At 41.7% G+C, this 19,045-nt stretch overlaps 1 protein-coding gene across 3 annotated transcripts in view; it reads left to right on the top strand.

The window, feature by feature from the left end:
* The window catches only part of CRY1 (cryptochrome circadian regulator 1), a 121,007-nt gene that overhangs the window by 90,050 nt on the left and 11,912 nt on the right, over positions 1-19,045 (top strand). The window contains exons 12-13 of one of the 3 annotated variants that reach the window (XM_078673939.1): positions 1,956-2,018; positions 12,128-12,235. The exons of 1 other annotated variant lie outside the window; for it this stretch is intronic. In XM_078673939.1, the coding sequence (XP_078530065.1) occupies positions 1,956-2,018; positions 12,128-12,231 (167 nt within the window). In that variant the 3' untranslated portion in view covers positions 12,232-12,235. The remainder of the gene's footprint in view (positions 1-1,955; positions 2,019-12,127; positions 12,236-19,045) is intronic. One more of the 3 variants, XM_078673940.1, reaches the window with a different exon arrangement.

The following is a 19,045-nucleotide window of genomic DNA, read 5'->3' as shown; positions in this document are numbered from 1 at the left end:
CAGTTCTAAGAAATCAGCCAGTCCCTTTCGTTTATAAACATTAAAGATCCAGTCATCAGTGTCTGGACATGTTTAATTCTCTCCAAACCCTCACAATAGCCACTTAGCCCCTTGGAATAAATGCTTTTGTCTTGTTCTTAGAATATCATCACAATCCGTATAGTCTATGGTAATTTGCTGTTTAGATGGTTTAACTGGTGTTAAACAAGGGCATTTTTACTGAGCCATTAACCCAATAAATATAATTTTTGCTTACAACTATATAGCAATTGCCCCAAATTGTGTGTCTTAGCATCATGTCTACAATACATGGAACAATTGGTCCTCACCGATGATTAGGATATGCTAACTCAATTAACATATCCGCAGGCAATACAACTATGACCTCCCCAAACAACAAGAGTGGTGTAAATGTAGACCCAGCAGAGGGAAGAGTATAAAGACGGTACATCACACAAAACATTACAATCGAATAGGAAAAAAGTCCAACTATATTTGAAATCAACAATATACATACAATAATGAAATACATAGTTTCCTCCAATGGTGTGCAGCAGAGTGCTCAGAAAAAGTTTTCATAGAAAAATAAAAAATAACATAGCATAATCAAATTTCATTTAGAATCAAGCCTGTCTGTACACCTTCCTATGTCATTACAGTTTTGTTACACTTCTCAGAGACAATTGCTTAAATCGGTATTGTCTCATAGTGAATACTCTATTCCATCCAGGCTGCAATGTTAAGTCGATGTTTCGACCCGAAAGCTAGGGGATGGTCATTTAGGACCTCAAATGTGGGTCTTCATCACGACAGGATAGTGAGATAGGAGCAACCTGGGTTCTTTTGAAGTTGGTTTTAGTTAACCTGATAAAAAGCTATGGAATGCGTTTGTCAGTAATTGAACTAAGGACTAGTCAAACAAACCATGGAACGCAGTGGGGAAAATATCTTAATCAAGCCAATTTATTCTTTCCTGATTTATAGAAGACATTTTGCATCTTCCACAATGGCATGCACTACTAAATCATTCCTTAAAGTGTCAACTACATCCAGTGATTTACAGTATTTGGTGAAGGTTTCATCCATCTACTTGTAATGCCTATTTTTCAAACATGCTAAATGTTGCTTCAAATTGAGAAATCAAACCAGTGTTCACAATGGGTCTCTGTGAATCACAGGTCTATGGGATTTTAACAATTGATATAAACATAATATATTTAATTTTAGGTAGATATCAACCATTTATGAAAGGTTCAGTTATTTACAGTAACCAGAGGATAAACAAATGTATTTTAGTTAGCTTATAGAAGTAGAAAGTGAAGAAAGATCTTTCAGCAGAGGGTGGACCAAAGATATACATGGAGAGAAGAGTAATTACAAAAAGTGATCAGGAAGCAAAGATATAAATTGGAGGATATTGTGAAATCCATTAACAAAAAAAGCTGTATATGCGCAAAAAGGCAGCTGAAAGAGTACTTATATATACATGGGTGTCATATAACATGTATCAGCAATGTCAAATATGCCTTGCTTTTGGAAGCAGTTTGACATGCTGAGTGGTCTTTTCTGTTCACTGAAAAGACTTCAGTGCAGAGTTTACTAACATGGCAACATTGAGTGAAATATGCATGTTAAAGCAACGTTCTCTCATACTCGCTTAATATTTGCAACCTTTTATCTTGTGAGGTGCCAGATCTCACTGCAGCAATGTTTATCCACCATTTAACTTTCTGAGTGTTGAAGTAGTAGTGGTATCTGCACACCATACACTTGGAGTACGAGCTGGGGCCATATTTTAATTAATGTACTTATTAAGAAGTTTTATAGCTTGCTGTATGTCGCATTTCAGTCCCATTAGAGTGCCAATATGTAAGATGTTTCAACCCCTTTTTAGCCGAAACTGTTTTAAGGTTTTCCCTCTAACGCATATGGTTCGACTCTTCCCTTTGTTTAAGGTTGTCTGCAGTCTAGCGACCTGGACTCCCAGGGCGATGCCTTCCTACTTCATTTCCAATCAGGTGTGTAGAAGCAGAGTGCAGGTTCCTATAGCCACATACCAGGGACTTTGCTTCTGCAGATGCCTTGCTCCACCCCCAACAGCTATCATTTATTATTTATGTTGCATAGAATTGTATTGATTTTCTATCCAGTGGGGACCAGTGGAATGATTTCAGATATAGTGTTTTTTCACCAGCGTAAGCAGTGTTATCTTGGTTTTGAAGCCTTTATAGTATGTCAATAGGTTTCTTTGGGAGACAGCTGTAGTTGATGTTGCAATAGCCTCAGCTTTAGTTCAAGATCAAACAATTATTTTTTGTTTCCACAGGAGAATTGGGGCTAAACCTAAAATGTGATAACAGAATATTGCTGCTCTAACGCTAAGCCACTTTTGTTTCACCTTTTCACATACTGATTGTGTGCACATTCATAACTATCTTTATCACTTGCTTCGCTGCATTGTAAACTTCTCTCAAGGCTATACTTACAGGTCTTTTCCCAACATCACTAATGTCAGTCTTAGTAGCAAACCCTTAAATATCTGCTGCAAACTGTGGACCTTTTGTCCATGGTAGGTTTTAAAAAACTCACACTGTCATGAAAGCAGTCCTCAAACTTAAATTAGGATAGACTGTACCACCAAAAGAGTGATTGGAGCCATCATGCTGAAATATGGATGGGCTCATTTCTCTTTTTTTATATGTGTTTAAGTTTGAACCCTTTGCCATGCTCATGTGCAGCATAAAGAATCTGGAGAGTGCTTTCATCTCAGGTCATCAGGTGGGAGTGTCAATAGAGATGATGTGTGCTTGACACATCCTCATGGATTCATATATTCCCAGTTTACAATTCCCCTATCTAAAGAAAATGTGTCAAAGTTTACCCAATACATTCCTGATAAGTACAAATTAGAAGGTTTAACATACAAAATTCAAGCTTTAATAGTTTCCTCCTGATTATCCTGTGCTAACACATTCACAACTGAATACATGAGCATTGTGATCTCATTTGTTTTATACCAGACTAAATTGCCCAATGAGATAGACTGATGATGGGGATTATGGTAAACAAGGTTATGCTAGAGGTTAAATAGGCACATTTACAGGACTCCAAAACTGAAGGTAGCCATCAATCAAAAAATGGTCCATTGGCTAGTCCCTCCCTAGGCTGACTGTCACAGAAAAAGCCATGCCTCATAGACTGTTCCTTCGTGGCTGTTACCATATGAGTAGGCCACTGGTAGAAAATATCAATGCTCTGGTTGGAAGATAATGGATTTAAAGCACTACAGAATGAGGGCATATGCAAAGAATTAACAATAAATAATTCAAACAAACTTTAAAGCACCACTTTTTCACAAGATTCGAGTGGAGTGGAGGTACAACACACTCCCTTCCACGAGTGCCTTTCTCCAAATACATTGCTATGTTTTAAAAGGCCTAGCGATACATTTCCATAGTCTAATGTTCATACAGCAAATATATCGATTAAACCACTGTATGAAAATCTGAGAGAAAGGAGACATTTCTGCATTGGTGGTGGTGACAGGAGAAACAAATACATTCCCCATAAGTGCACGTGGGGAGTGTTAAACTAGTGTCATTCATATGAGTAACAAGAGTAATGCTAGGTACTAGTAAACTATAGATTGTGGTTATTTCCAAACCACAATTTCACTTTTGCAATGTTATTATTCTATTTAATTGTTAGGGTCTACATCCTGAAGAAAGTCAGCAAACTAGGCTCTGTCACCCTTTCTCTATGGACTCAATTTTCACAAAATGTAAGTGTCCTCCCCATGTAAGCAAAATGAAAATTGTATTTGAATGGCTATGTTAGGTTGGGTACAGTAAACAATAAAGGGCACAGCAGTGAATCCCAATGAACTCAACAGAATAGGATTGAGATTGCCAAGTAAATGATGGCATTCATCCGAATTGCCTACTGTACGAAAGTAAGCTTGCCACTTGTTTACTGTGTCAAAAGCATCCTTGAAAGCAGTGCCTGCCTTAAAGTAGCCAATAATCTATATTATGGATTTCTTCTGACCAGTGTAGCCAAAACTCAACGCTGACACCACCAGTAGCAACTATGTTAAACCCAAGGGCACCCAACAAATAAAGTAGCTGGAGATATTTTTCAGAGACCCTTTCCCTCAATAAAGTACTTCAAACATTTTGGAGGGAAGGAATATTGTATTTCCAGTGGCAAATTGACAGATTGGAGTTTTCCAAAGACTTTTATTTCTAGGGCGTGTATCACTGCATATTTTAAAGATGTGCAATGAGCCATGTATTCAACAATGTGTCATGGTTTGAGTAGTGGACTTTAGATTAGTTTCTAAAACGCTTTGTGTGCGAGGCAGTCTAGGTTCCAAGGGGACACGGGCTCATATTTTGAGACAGTATGTTGAAATTGGGCTTACACGGAAAGGTTACTCTGTGGACTGCTGTGGAAAGTCACAGGCATGTGGGATCGGTTTATTGAACCAAAGAATTCATGGTCATGACGTGGTTTTCTCGATCTGCTTAAGTGTGTGATTTTGTGTTTTACATGTTTATACACCATTTGTATTAGAGACACAATTAGGAAGTGGGCAACTTCTAACAGTAGTGTGCTCCATGTTCTTTTTCTTTGAAACGTTGACAACATTTCCCATAATCAGGATTCACATGTACATATTAGTGAACATTGAAGCAACACATAGGGACCACACGTGTAAATTAGCAAGTGCCAAGCACTTCTCCACATCATATAATAAAACTAGCCATATAGTGGCATGAGCATAGTGACAGACGTCATTAATGTGCAATACATATGCACTACATGGTAGGATCATAGATGGAGGCTACATGTGATGACAGTTTGCGTTGTGTGACTGACCATGCACAAATAAAAGGTTCTCGGAAATTGGAAGTTGGATCATTCAATCTTTAAATGAGAAAAAAACGGTCCTTCTCACTATTTAAGCTAATTACAACTCTTCATATGTCAGGTTTATAGTTAACTACTAGTCTATGCAAGCTGCATGATGATCATATCTTCATTTAATGAGTCCTGTTCGAGTGTGATAATAAAACATTAGGACTATGTTTCAAAAAAGTAAAGATAAGTATTTTGATATTTAGATTTCGTAATGAAATGGGTCTGTAGCGTCCTATTCATATTTCAGAATCATGGTAATTAGTTCTAAATCAATTGAAGCTAGTCAGGCCGATACATACACTTAGACCAGACATACAAAACTATCGTGTATATCATCAGTGTTACACATACAGCGAGATTGCCGCTTGATGTGCAAGTGAAATACAAATTGCATGTTAAATGGAAATTTAGCTTCATGAATGTTAATGTGGTGTGCAGTTTTATGCTCCAGTTGTTGTGTCTGAACTTGTTTCAGTTATGAATGTAAAGTTTTAGTTTTACTGTATACAAATTGGAAAACTGGTCAATTAACAAAGGCCTGCCTTGACTCACTATATGACATGGATGGTGTTCGGCAACCTCGTTCTTATAACTGTAGGTGGTGTATCTGTAAATATTTTAATTTGTGGTCTTTGATAACACGAATTTAACGACAACATTACTGAGCAAGTCATCCGGCAGCCATGTAAACCAATAATTCCTAATCTGTTTTTTTTTTTAAACACAGCTAGTCTTTAAAAAACTATAGAGAGAGCCATTTACTCAAGTGATTAATTGTCCGTCTTGATGATGACCTAAAACTAACAGCAGGCACCAAAGAAAGGGTTTTAAGATTGCATTTGTTGCTGAGTTTCATATAAATGGACATTGTTGCTTCGGAAGTTCTGCAAATTTGAACTGCATCTCTATCTCCGTTTTTAGTATAAGCAGTTGGACAATTCTATTTCATAGCACCGTGCACTGTGTCCACCTTTTTGCACTGTGGTCGCAGATAAATAGTTTGATTAACATTTATGATCTCTGTTATCTATGATGAGTTCTTGATTAATGTGCTTTATTTCAGATTTCATGGCTCACTTTTTGGATTGATATTTAGACTTTATGTTCAACGCAACACTAGATGAATCCCCCAACACGGCAAGGCCGCTATCTGCAACAACAGAATCTCTATATGCCAGTATGTACTGGTCGATGTCTGTCACAATAGAAACCCCGACAGAAGAGCTGGCCAGATATCTTTATTGTTGGTATCTCCTGTATTGGTGTTACTATGGAGCCTCTGGCCAGCATTCTTAGATGACACCACTCCCAGAGGGACCTGAGATTGGTGGCTACTATTCCGTAATAATGCTGTCCGTGGACATTTTATTTTATAAAAAGGGAACCAGATAGTGACCGTTCCCTTTTCCATAGAGAGGGTGTTTGGTCTTGTAGCCTGTCAGGCGTATATGTTGAGATACATTGGAAATTCTCCCTCTGCCCCCAACTCCTACTCAGCCTGTGCTCCGTTTACCATTGTTATGCCATGAGGAATGGGTGTGATATCTCAAATACATCTTCAAAGAGATGTGGGAATTATACTTGAGGACAATTATGGCCCAGCAGTTTCGGGGATACAAGATGAACCAGCATCCTTGTCTCCTTGACTCAGATTGTGACCATCCTTAAGATTATATTCTACCCAAGCTGCTGTATCTTTTTGTCAGTTTGCCAATGCCTCTGAATATATCCTTTTTTAAACCCTGCACACTAGCCTGACAAGATTGATATTGGCAGGTTGTCTGCCGTATCTGAGCTGGGACATTATGACACTATTGTGCAACAATAAAGGATTTTCAGTTCTTTACATGGAACAATACTTTTGGGTTGCACAGACTCAGTTTGCGTTCTAATGGTATCACTCAGTGCCTTCCGTCTCTCACCTTGCAGTAGAAGCGGATGTGTTGTCCCCTTGTTTCTTAGTACTGGCTGGCCCCTTGTCTAGATCATCTAATCAGATCAGTATGGCAGAAAACAAAAAAGCGAGGAGTGATTTTCTTGAATTTATCTGAGCAACTGGTATTTATTCTGGGGTGCAATATAGTCCATCTGTTTTGGTACTACTCCAGTAGGAACAGTCCAATCTCAAATGCCAGGCTAGGTCCACTATGAATGGAATCATTGTCAGTAAGGTGCTGCTTGAGTTCTATGGCATAGTGAAGAAGGGAGGCCAAGTTATGATTGGCAGTAGTGCACTCTTGACATTAAGCCTGAAATGTTATAACGGTTTATCATCCTGAAGACGTGCAACCTTGGTGCGTACTCTTTTCAAGGACACTATACATACAAACTTTGTATTTCCCAATGTGAGACTAGTCCCATGGTGCGCAATAAATTAATTTCTTTCAGAAACCAGAAAAGATTACTCAATGTCCATCCAATGTAGCCATCAAATGTATGTGTATTCATTACGTTAGATTAAATGGTTTCCAAATGAATGTTATATACATTGCTTCTGAAGCCTGTTTAGTCTCGCTTATATCCTTATTAATATTCAAAAGTCACAGGATGAATATAACTTAAACTTTTATCCAATCAACATGTTAAGTTCAGAACATTTGTAGTTGCCCCAGTGCATTTCGGGGCAAAATGGTCCTTCATCTGTATGACAGTGACCTGGCATAATATGTGCTGTCTGCGCAAGCAAAATTAACAATAAATTAACATGCATTGTATCACAAACCTTGGTGCTATATTCAAAGAAATTCAATGAAATTGGAATAATACGGTTTAAAAAAAACTAGTGCCCATAAATCACGAAACCGATAGAGTTCTATATTGATTTGCCCTAGAAGGCCATGTTTCCTTAGTGTTAAATGTGTACTAGGCATTTCTTCTGTAATAATTCTGAAAAAACACATGGTGGCTTCACTCTCAAATCAATATGGCTTACTACAGTGCATACTTTCATCAAACACTTTTGTATTAATGGCGATTGCAGAAATCGTTTCAAATTTGGTAACCAACTCCACAAAACTATACTGCTAGATGTCCTTAGCTTGACTTTATGGTAACTGGCACAATATGGGTTTAGCTTGCAAAGACAGGAACCTGCCAGCATTGTGTGGCGGTGAGGATGAACAATTTACGTGAATGTAACTATAGATCTCTCAGCTTTGAGGTGTGTAAAGTTTACCACTCTGTGACAGTTTCTCTTGCCCAATTGACTCCTCTCTTTTGGTAACTCTGAGTAAGAAGCTTTCAAAAGGGTAAAGGGGCTCAGTGTGCAGAGTGTGAAGTGCACTAGTTACTAAAAAATTTTAATTCCCCTATTTGCCAGCTATTATTATTATTTATATTATTTAATTTAAATAATCTCCATATATATGTTTATTTTACATAGGTTCCCAACTTGAAAGGCTGGAACATCTAGTAAGGAGTGGCTACATGTATAAGCTGCAATCCTCAGACATGCTCACTTAGAAGTGGCCAGCATGTTTCCTGTGCTTGTGCTACCTCTGGACAGGCTCACCTAAAAATTCTACATACTGAGATCCTCCGAACCTTATTCACCGTGTGGTCCTCCTGCCTGCATATCCAAATGCCTTAAAATCCCTTTGGAAGGGCTGCTGAGCGGGCGTAGTGCCGGGAAGTGGGGTGGAGTGGGAGCTGGGAGGACAGGGAGGTGGAAGGGAGGGAGACAGGTCAGTGTGCATGTAAGTTTGGCCGTCCTGGGACAGCCGGACATACCCACATGAGCACTGATAGCAGTGCTGCCCACCACCCCCTCTCCTGACTACCCCAGGATGGCCCAGCCCCCAGGACGCACCTGTGCAAGTTGAAAAATAAAATGTAAATAAATTGGTTTACTATCGTTTTTATTTTTCAACTTTTTAGGTTGGTGGGGGGGTGATGCTCCTCCACCATAGTGGAGGAGCCGCCACTGAGACTATGGAGACTATGGAGTCTTGTGATGCATTCAATCAAGCAGTGTGGGGTTCAGCAAAGTCAGTCAAACTTTTGGGTACGATGTAGGAGTCTTCTCAACCTCAATTTCTGCTTTTATGGATGCAGGTGTGTGCGCGATTGGCAGTGCAGCTGAGCGCAGGGTCCAGATTCTATCCCAGGTCCATCTTTATACCCTTTCAAACTTTGCGAATTGTTCTGTGCTTACTCTAAAAGCCCATGTTCTCATTAAGAAGCAGAACTCTGGGAGACCAAGATGACAGCCTAGCGCGGAGCTCCATGAGGCGTGCATCATCTTTGGGGCCTACAGACACTATCAGATGACCCCTGGCTATATCAGCCATCGCTGGGTTGAGAGGTGACTGTGAAACCCCCAGGGGGAGCACGCTGAGGCATGTGAGCATTCGCAGCATATGTAATGCACACGCTCATAGTTGGAGGGCCTGTTCTCAAGGGCCAGGCTGCAACAGGGACAACCCTAAGGCCACTTTCCATCCCATCTGCCGCATTCGACGGTTGGGGTGTGTGTCTCCCCCCGTTCCAGTAATCCTGTGAAGTGGCTGATTGATTCAAAGTGAGGCGATGGCTGGCCCACATTCACTTCTCTACCGCACAGCCAGATGAGTCGCTGAGGTGAGGCATGCTGCTGATCGGCAAACTGCTTCTGACACTTGACTCCTCATCCTCCCTCTCCACCTCTCTAGATGGACGGGGCAGCCTGTGCTGTGGCGTCTTCGCACTGGGCTGGTCTGACTTGACTGTGGCACTGCCTGTTTTCTACACCTGATGCAGTTGTGCCCTTCATTGGCACTCAGGGCACATCAGCCCAGTATTCATAGCTTTTTCTTCTCTTGTCTTGGCTTTGACACATCTACGGTAATACCTTGTGCTGTCCCTCCTGTGGACAAAGCTGCCAATGGCGTGAGGCACCTATAGGTGCTACCTCTCTGTCACACATCCATAACCTAGGAACAACACTCCACCAGCCCATGATGGACAAAGGTGAGCCCCAACAGTGGAAACTTAAATTTAACACCACTTGCACACCTCGCCGCATGGAGGTGTCTGCTACAGATGCGGAGGGTGCGGTTGAGGGAAAGGAGGTTGTGTCTCCCGATACACCACTGTAATATTTTTGGAGTTGAAGGCCAGAATACAGTTAATTGATGCCAAGATTGACTCTGTGACAACATGGTAGGACCGCATGACAGAAAGATTGGACATAGATTTGGCTGGTTTGGATGGAAGAAAGCGCCAAATATCTTATCTTGAAGACCAAACAACAGATACTAGAGTGAAACTCACCAGGATAGAGAAACTGTTAATTACTGTTGAGGCAAAACATGTGGATCTCGAGACATGCTCCAGACATAATAAGCTTGCATTAGAGGCATTACTGATTCCATACAGTACAGGCCAGATTGACACATATGTGAAGTCCCTCCCTGCTGATACCTTTACTGCTTTTTTTCCGGTGGAACAGGCTCACCGCTCCCTGGACCGACGCACCTCCCAATCCGATATTAGCTTGATGATTAAAGCTCCGAGATCGTGCAATTGCCATGAGGGATGTTACCCCGAAACTGGTGCCAGGCGGCTTGTTTCTGGTCCAGGAAAGACCTGGCTTGGCAGTTCGGGCTGGACTGTTCTCATGAGAAACAGGGTCAAGACTGATTTGCATATGACTGGATCTGAACTGGGGTGGCGAAGTGAACTAAAGAACAATGGTGGATTAAACCCAGATCTATGACTGGCGGTGAGTGTCTGAAAATTTTCAGCGCTCCGTCCATCATCTCTCTGTGCTTCCTGTGTTGAAAGAGACATCCTCAGGAGGATCTGGTGGCTGGTGGCTTGTTGGTCATTTCTGTTTAAATTCTTAACTAAGAAATGTTTTCGGTTCGTTCCAAATCTGATCTGCTGTCAACCCCTAATCAGACTTTTGCAGAGTTGAGGTAGCATTTCACTATAATAATCTAATATTTATTACAATAGTAACGTAGGAAGGACTTTCAACCAGAAGATGTATATCACCCTGCCTTCTCAACTGTATTTCTCATACATCACAAGCTGAGTTTACTTGCATAGTATGGTTATGAGATGTGAAGAATTTTATATTCACCACATTAACCGCATGCGTGCGGGCGGAATTCTGCCCGTACGCTGAGATTTGCGAAAGCGCACTTTACGTGACGAGCTGGGCTCGTCATCAGCGTAGCAGGAGGCTACCTCATGACGAGCCCAGCTCGTCATCAGCGTCGAAGGGGTTAAGTAAATTAGCTCTGTTCCCGATAACATTAGGTAGTTTAGTATCATTCTTAGATGCTTTGTGCTTTGCTTAAAAAATGCATCATGCAAAAAGCCACCACTTATCATCGGATCATGATGTAGTGTTTTAATGCCCACTACACCAGAGTAAGTCTTATTTAATTGTGTGCAGAAACGTCCCATTTTTTGTGAGGCCACGACGTGGGCCTTCCAACATTCTTCCTGTAAATACTTTGTAGGTGTAGGTTTCGGAGTAAATTAAAATGTGATTAGGAATTATGACAGAGTTGTTGCTCCTGATGCTTTGCCTGGATTTTGCTTTCCTATTTGGCTCCTGGTTCCCCACAGTATTTAAGGGAATACAACCTTTATAATAGTAGTAACATGTTATCATTATGAATTATATAGTGCATTTGACCTGTTCTGGTGCCAGCAGCAACATTAAATCCAGCCAACCCCCGGGCTTCTGTGAAAGTACAGTTACATCCAGGCAGCTAAATACATTTTGAACTAAGAAATGAGATGTGTAACTGATGTAAGAGGGACAAAGTTAGGAATACAATGCACATTCTTTGATCAAATGATTAACTAGGGGATACTTCATAGTCCTGGCTAAAATGTATTAAAAGTGATGGTAATGCAAAACGTTTAAATGGACATAATATTGGTGAGTAACTTTTCCTGTGGAGTTGTATCATTCACTAAATAATTGTAGACTTTTTTTTTACTACTCTGCTTTACTGTGAAATACTTTTAGTCAATAAAAGGGTATTAGAATTGACGGTTGTATGTTTGAGATTTTTAATTTTATACATGTGAGATTTATAATGTTAGCCATGTTAGGGTATGCTTACATTTGTTGAACAAAAGTTCAGGTATTTTCCATGATGAAAGTTCCTATGTTTCTTTGTAAGTAATCGGGGTATGTTTCTCAGTTTCCCTTTTACTTATGGAGAAATAATTCTAAACTTGCAAGTTTGGTTTCATTTTAAAGGAAGAAACTCCCTCTGCACAGTTGTAAGCAGCGGGAAACGCCCTAACTCTGAAGAGGATATACAAAGCATAGGGCCAAAATTCCAGCGACAAAGCAGTCTTTGATTAGGTAAGTTATTGCAAACGTGAAAACGATAAACTAAAATTTTATGTTGTGTTTTTCTTTACTGTTCATTCAGACAGTATAGCCTGTAGTTTTCATTGTATAGGCACAGTGAAGGGTATTTACACCTACACATTATTTCAACGACATACCGTAATACCTTGGAATAATACTGAGGGCAAAAAAAAAGACAAGGTAGGAGTATATACATATATAGATTAACTTTACTTACCTCCCTGATGTCCTTTGAAAATAAAAAAAATAAAAATATATATATATATATATATATATATAGGTAATTATAGTTAGAACCTAGTTTCCATAGGAAAAGCGTTTTTTGATTTGCCAATAACTTTGGCGCCGTTTGACGAATCTTCACAACATTTTTAAAATTAATTGCTCACTCAGGTCAGCTCCTGACTTGAAAGTTTGGGGAGCCGAGAAAAAAGGGGTCCCAAAATGTGTTTTTTCCACGTTAATTTCCATAGGAATCTTTAGACATGGCTACGGCCTGAACTGCTGAACGGAATTAAACCAAATTTGGGAAAGAGACAGCTCTTGGTCCGGAAAGCACACTTTTTTTGTAAATGGTGTAAATCCGTTCAGTAGTATTTGAGATATTTAAAGATTTACAGGTATCGATATGTGAAAATTATGAGATCTGATTGTCTGAGCCCTCCCGAGCACGAGGTTGCCTCTGATTGGCTGCCAACACTTCAAACCAGGAAGTGTTTACAGCCGTCTTGTGACTCGGTAAGGAGGGAGAAAGAAAGAGGTGAGAGATGCATTCAAAACAAGAAAGGGAGGCAGGGAAAAACACCCTGACTCCCCAGGCCTGCTCAGGGGGTCCCTGCCCAAAAAAAAGCAGGTTTTATTTTTTATTTTTGGGCGGGGTCAGGCCGGTGATTGAATTCGTCCGAAATCTTTTAAAAAATTAAGCCTGCGCTTTGTTTTTCAAAACCCCCGGTGGGCCGCTCCCAGGGGCAATTTCAATGATGTAGCGGGGGCCCACGATGGCCCCCAAAGACCTGGGGACCGTCACCTCCCCAAGCTTGATCATTTATTCACAGGGGCACTCGGCCCCACCGCAGCCCTGGGGACCGCCACCTCCCCAGGTCTTCATTTAGATAAGGATGCGCCCCCCAAGCCCTGCGGACCGCCACCTCCCTGGCGCTGTAATAAATAATTAGTGGGGCGGGGCAAAGCCCCCACACTGCCCTGGGGACAACCACCTCCACGGGGCACTCTATATTTAAATACGGGGGTCCGGTACGGGGCACCCCGGGGCTTAACAATCATTGGGAAGAGGCCGCAAGGCCCCTTTCCTGGACCCCTCAATGGCCTTGGGGACCACCATCCCCCAGGGCCGGCTCCTGCAATTTCCCAGGGTGCCCACACCCGGGACATTGCTGTTTGCAAAGACAGGCGGGAGCCGCGTGGCTATCGCCCTGCCATTGCAAACCCTGCTTTGCTTCAATGAAGCAAGAGCACAAAACCTGCTCTCGCTTCAACGAAGCAAAGCAGGATTGCTTTGAGCAAGGGGAGCTGCATGTCAGCAGCTCCCCTTGCTCAAAAGCAATGCCATCTCCAGCAGGCGGCAGGGAGCTGGAGGGACCATGGGGGCATTGGGGCTCCCCCCACAGTCCCCAACGGTAAGAACCAGCCCCGGGGGATGGGGTCTCCTTGGTCAGAAGTGGCCCAGGAGGGGGGCCACGAAGCCCCCCTCCCATAGAAATACATTTTAAAAATGAGGCCATGCCGGGGATGGTGTCCCCGGGGCCGAATTTGGCCCAGGGAAGGGGGGCCATAAATTAAAATAAAAAAGAGCGAGCACCGAGGGATGGGTCTGAGGGGGCAGAAGTGGCCTGGGAGCGGGCCATACCGCCCTCCTCTCATATGAATAAATTTAAAAAAAGGAGATGCAAACGGGGGATGGGGTCCCCGGGGCCAAAACTGGCCCAGGGAAGGGGGTCACGCGGCCTCCCTTTCCTGTAAATCAAATAAAAAAAGGAGGCCATTCCCCAGGGGATGGGGTCACAGGGGCCAAAATAGGCCTCGGGAGGGAAGCTGCACGGCCCCCTTCCTGTCTTTTTTTTTTACTTTGTTAAAAAAAGCGGCCAGGCCCTGGGGGATGGGGTCCCCAGGGCCCCAAAAAAACTAAAAGAAGAGGGCACCACACAGCCCCCCTTTTAAAAAGAAAAGCCCCAAAAAAAACTGACATCTCCCTGGAGGCCCCACCTCCTCCCTGCACCACCCTGTCTCGTTGTAAGTTGGGGAATTCATTTCCCTTGAATACTGAGGGTCCCTGAGGGCCAACTAGCCCAGCAGGTACCTCCAGTAAGCGTCACAGAGCTGGATTTCAGGGAGGTCGTCTGAGGTCACGCCCCTTTTTCCACCCCTGTGCAAACGTGCCTCTTGGCGCACTGCTGGTGAGGCGATGAGGTCCTCTTGGGTCCTGAGGACCTCAGGACACAAGTAAACTTCATCCTCCGAGCAGCAGTGCGCCATGAGCTGCGGTTGCAGAGTGGTGGAAAAAGGGGCGTGGCCTCAGACCACCTCCCTGAAATCCTGCTCTGTGGCGCTTACTGGAGGTACCTGGTGGGCTAGTTGGCCCCCAGGGACCCTCAGGATTCAAGGGGACTTAATCCCCCAACCCAGATCGCGCCAGGAGGTGTGTATGCAGAGTGGTGGAGAAAGGGGACGTGGCATGGTATAAGAAGTTAGCAATCCTACTGTGTTGGACTTACTGAAGGTAATAGGAGGGGTAGTTGGCCCCAAGGTTGACGTTGGGGTCTAAGTACCCTTCCTGCTACCTCCAGTAAATCTTACACAGTACAAATGCTAAGAGGTGTTCGGAGGCCACGCTCACCTTTCTCCGCCACTCTGCAAACGCGACTACTATGTTATAGTTAGAAATTGGCATTTAAAAAACCTTAGCAATTCACTGAAAAAACATAGGTTTCAGGGATGTTATAGTTAGAAATAAGCATTTAAAAAAAACCTTAGTAATTTACTTAAAAAACCATAGGCTTTAGGGACGTTATAGTTAGTTGGACATTTCACTCATACAAAACCAGAGAAATTTGGCTGTTAAAGTTAGTAGAGCTAACTATAACTCGCGTCCCCGCAATGCACTGCTGATGATGTCACATATTGCATCACCATGACATGCTCAGTGACATCACTGAGGACATCACTTATGACATCTCAAATTACTTTTTTTACCAATTACCACTTTTTGTCAGAATCACACCATTTCTTATGTATGTGTCTTTATTAGGATATCACAGTGTCTCTTATATTGCCTCTGCCGTATAGCGGCATTAATCTACTCGCCATACCTCCTCTCTACCCATGTAATGTTGTCATTACTAATATACTGCGTACATTGACACATACCCTTTATACCTCTATTAAGGGGACCTATTTATCCAAGTCTCCATTTACTTAGTGCTTAGGGCTTCGTGGCCCTATATTCTTCATGTCCCCTTGGCTGTTTATACATCACTATATTATATAAATCTTTACTCTAATGCACAGACTTAGACTTTTAGAATATATGAACAGGATTCAGTGTAAGCACCCTTACCACCTCACTAGTACGAGGATTTTCAGGAAAACAGCAGAAGTACTAGATAAGATCCAGAGATGGAATAATCTGCCTCCTTTCTCAACTGAAAGGTCTTCTTATAGCTCTTCCGGGTTATTGTGATCCATTAATTACCTAAGGTTATAGGGCAACTGACCTCTACAGCGATTAATGGGACATGTAGTTCTAACCTTCTCCATCCAAAAATTCTGCTTCTGTGATGCCCTATGAAATCTCTCATAAACTCCACCATCTTGTGAGCTTCTGAAATATTGTCAGTAACTTCTGTTCTCCATTAATCTCAACTGGTAAATCTATTATGGAGATGTTTTGCTTTGTGTCAGCGTTCATGTCCCTTTTACCCCTGTATCTTGTTTTAAATGTAACAGTACATCCCCTCTCTCTGGAATGCTGACAGGGCCTAGGTTTCATGGGAATGGAAAGCACTCAATAATCGTGGGGCATGAATACTCTTGGCTGGTTCCCATGAATTTTCCTCTGCACTGTATTCTTTCCAAGATACAAGATACCATAAACTGGACCCTCTCTTTAGCTCACGTTGCCACCCCAGTTCGGGCTGGACTGTTCCCATGAGGCACAGGGTCAAGGCTGATTTGCATTTAGCTGTGTCAGAACTGGGGTGGCAAAGTGAGCTAAAGAACGATGATTGATTCAACCCAGATTTGTGACTGGGGGTGAGTGTCTGAAAAGTTTCAGCACTCCGTCCATCATCTACTTGTGTTTGCTGTGTTCACCCTAAGCAGGGTATGCCCAAACGTGGGTCTCTTGCTCTCTTTGCCACTGGATACAAGCTAGCCTGGCTGATGAGGGCTGTTAGCCCGCAACCAGTCCCATAATGTTTGTATCCGGTCTAGGGAAGACATGGATTGGCAGTTCGGGCAGGACTGTTCCCATAAGGCACAGGGTCAAGACTGATTTGCATATAGCTGTGTCTGAACTGGGGTGGCGAAGTGAGCTAAAGAACGATGATGGATTCAACCCAGATCTGTGTCTGAAAAGTTTCAGCGCTCCGTCCATCATCTCCTTGTGTTTGCCATGTATTTATACTACTCACTCTCAAACACATAGTACCTCTTTGTGAGGAAATGTATACCCACCAAAAACAAATAGAAACTGTACCTTACTGGGAACTCCACTTGCCCCCCTGTTAATATTTTTAAAACGACTAAACAAAGGACACCAAATATGAACATCTTCACTAGAGAACACCTTTTCCAAGCAAAACTCTTCTTCTAATCAAATGAATTACTTCTGATAAGCAATCCATGTATATTTCATCATACATGCATGGACATAAGAAATAGCTATTTCTCCATTATTGTTCCAATATTATGACCTCTTGATCCAGAAAAATAGATAAAGCAATGTTATTTCAAGACTAAGTATGTAGAAACAACATGATGAACTCTAGATTTAATTTAGCAGTAACTTTGGTGTCCTTTTTAAGCAATCCAGCAAAGCATTAACTCCACCAAGATTTGCAACTTCTTATGGTGACCTTCACACCACTTATAGCTTTATCTGATTTCAAACTGAGGAACATGGAAATATAAAATAAAAAACTCTGAACTGAATATAATTAAATCCAGCTTTTCAGAAACTCAGCACTTTTATTGAAAGCACTCTGTAGCTAAATCTTTAATGTCATGGAGAAAGCACAGACATAGGCGTTTAGAATGTATGAACAGGAATTGGTGCATACACCCTTACCACCCCACAAGTATGAAGATTTTCAGGAAAACAGCAGAAGTACCCAGTGGGATCCAGAGACAGAATAATTTGCCATGCAACTCAACTAGAACTATTAACCTTGATGCTTGTTTTAGTTGTAACAAAAAAAATATTTGAGTTAAGGAAAGGAGGTCGGCTCTTGCTGCAGTTTTTGCCTGTACCGCTGACCAGTATAGCTTTTTACGGGTGCTTTTTGAAGGAAAAGATATAGTGGCTGCATGGGCCCATAGATCGGGAGCCCCGATATATTCTATTGTGTGTTTGATAGATTTAAGTCAGAATTTAAAAAAATCCAAATTTGACTTAATTAATCTGGCAAAATTTAGATTTTACACATCCCTTTTGAAGATGCCTTCCTTCAAGATATACTATTTATTGATGATACAGATGAGATACCTTAGACCTCCTTAACATTGTTAGTGCACCAACTAACATTTACCAATACATTAAAGATTTGTATTAACACAACAATGTGTAACATCTTTTATCCAAAATTTCATATGAGTTCTAGGATTTCAGTATCTCTGTGAAAGAAAGCAGTAAAAGTGAGGTCAACAAGTGGTGGGGTCACATTATAACTTCTCAGAAAAGTTTGCTGCAGAAGAATTTATTGCCTGGAAGTGTACAGATTAGCCACTAAGTGCTAATTTCACAGGTAGGGACAATACTACTTACAGGCGTGGATCCCGAGAAAGCCTGAGCACAGGCATGTCCCACCACTGGGAAAAGCCTGTTAAATTCCAGCTGGGCCTTTCTCCATTTCACTTCCTCTGTTAAGATAGCAAAGGGGCTAGCACGAAAGGAAAAAAGAGAAAACGAGACACAAGAACTAACACTATCAAAGTTGCTACAGTGAGCATACTTTACTTCGTCCTATGTCTCCGGTACCTCCGTGTTACGTACATCCTGGAAGATTTACAACCATTCAAGGTAACTAGAGATACAGAAACTGCTACTTACACAGACGTGAAGAGTTCCGTTGAGGATGTTGTTTAATGTGACCATGTCAAATGCAAAATTCACACTACATGTCGACTACTACAAAAGGTATGTAGCAAAGCCTATGTGTCAGCCGTGTATATTATTTTAAAAGGAGCAGGTTCTTGGAAGAAATCGCGGTCTTAGGTAAATCGTGTTCTGAGTCATGGTCCCTTGTAGGTTACAAGCGGACTTTAGGAAGAATGCACTTACTTACTGCAATCCACATAAAATCTTAGAGCCTCAACACAAACACCACTGCTAATTTATAATCGTCGTACAAGGAGAAAGAACAAAGACATTTGACACAAACCATGGAGTGAAAAAAGGGCGTCTTCACAGCCTATTCCTTTCAATTTGTACTCAAACAATATGTATGAGTATTCATGGGTGCATCTTTATACATACATTAAAAGAATTAATATTCCTTCTCTGTTGCAGAAGGTAGGAGGAATAATATTCTTTAGAGCGGAGATCTGTGGCTTCTTTGAAGACAT

The sequence above is a fragment of the Lissotriton helveticus genome, chromosome 1_1, assembly GCF_964261635.1.
Source record: "Lissotriton helveticus chromosome 1_1, aLisHel1.1, whole genome shotgun sequence".
NCBI classification, from domain to species: Eukaryota; Metazoa; Chordata; class Amphibia; order Caudata; family Salamandridae; genus Lissotriton; species Lissotriton helveticus.
The sequence above is the reverse complement of the archived record's forward strand: the minus strand, read 5'-3'. Positions and strand labels throughout refer to the sequence as shown.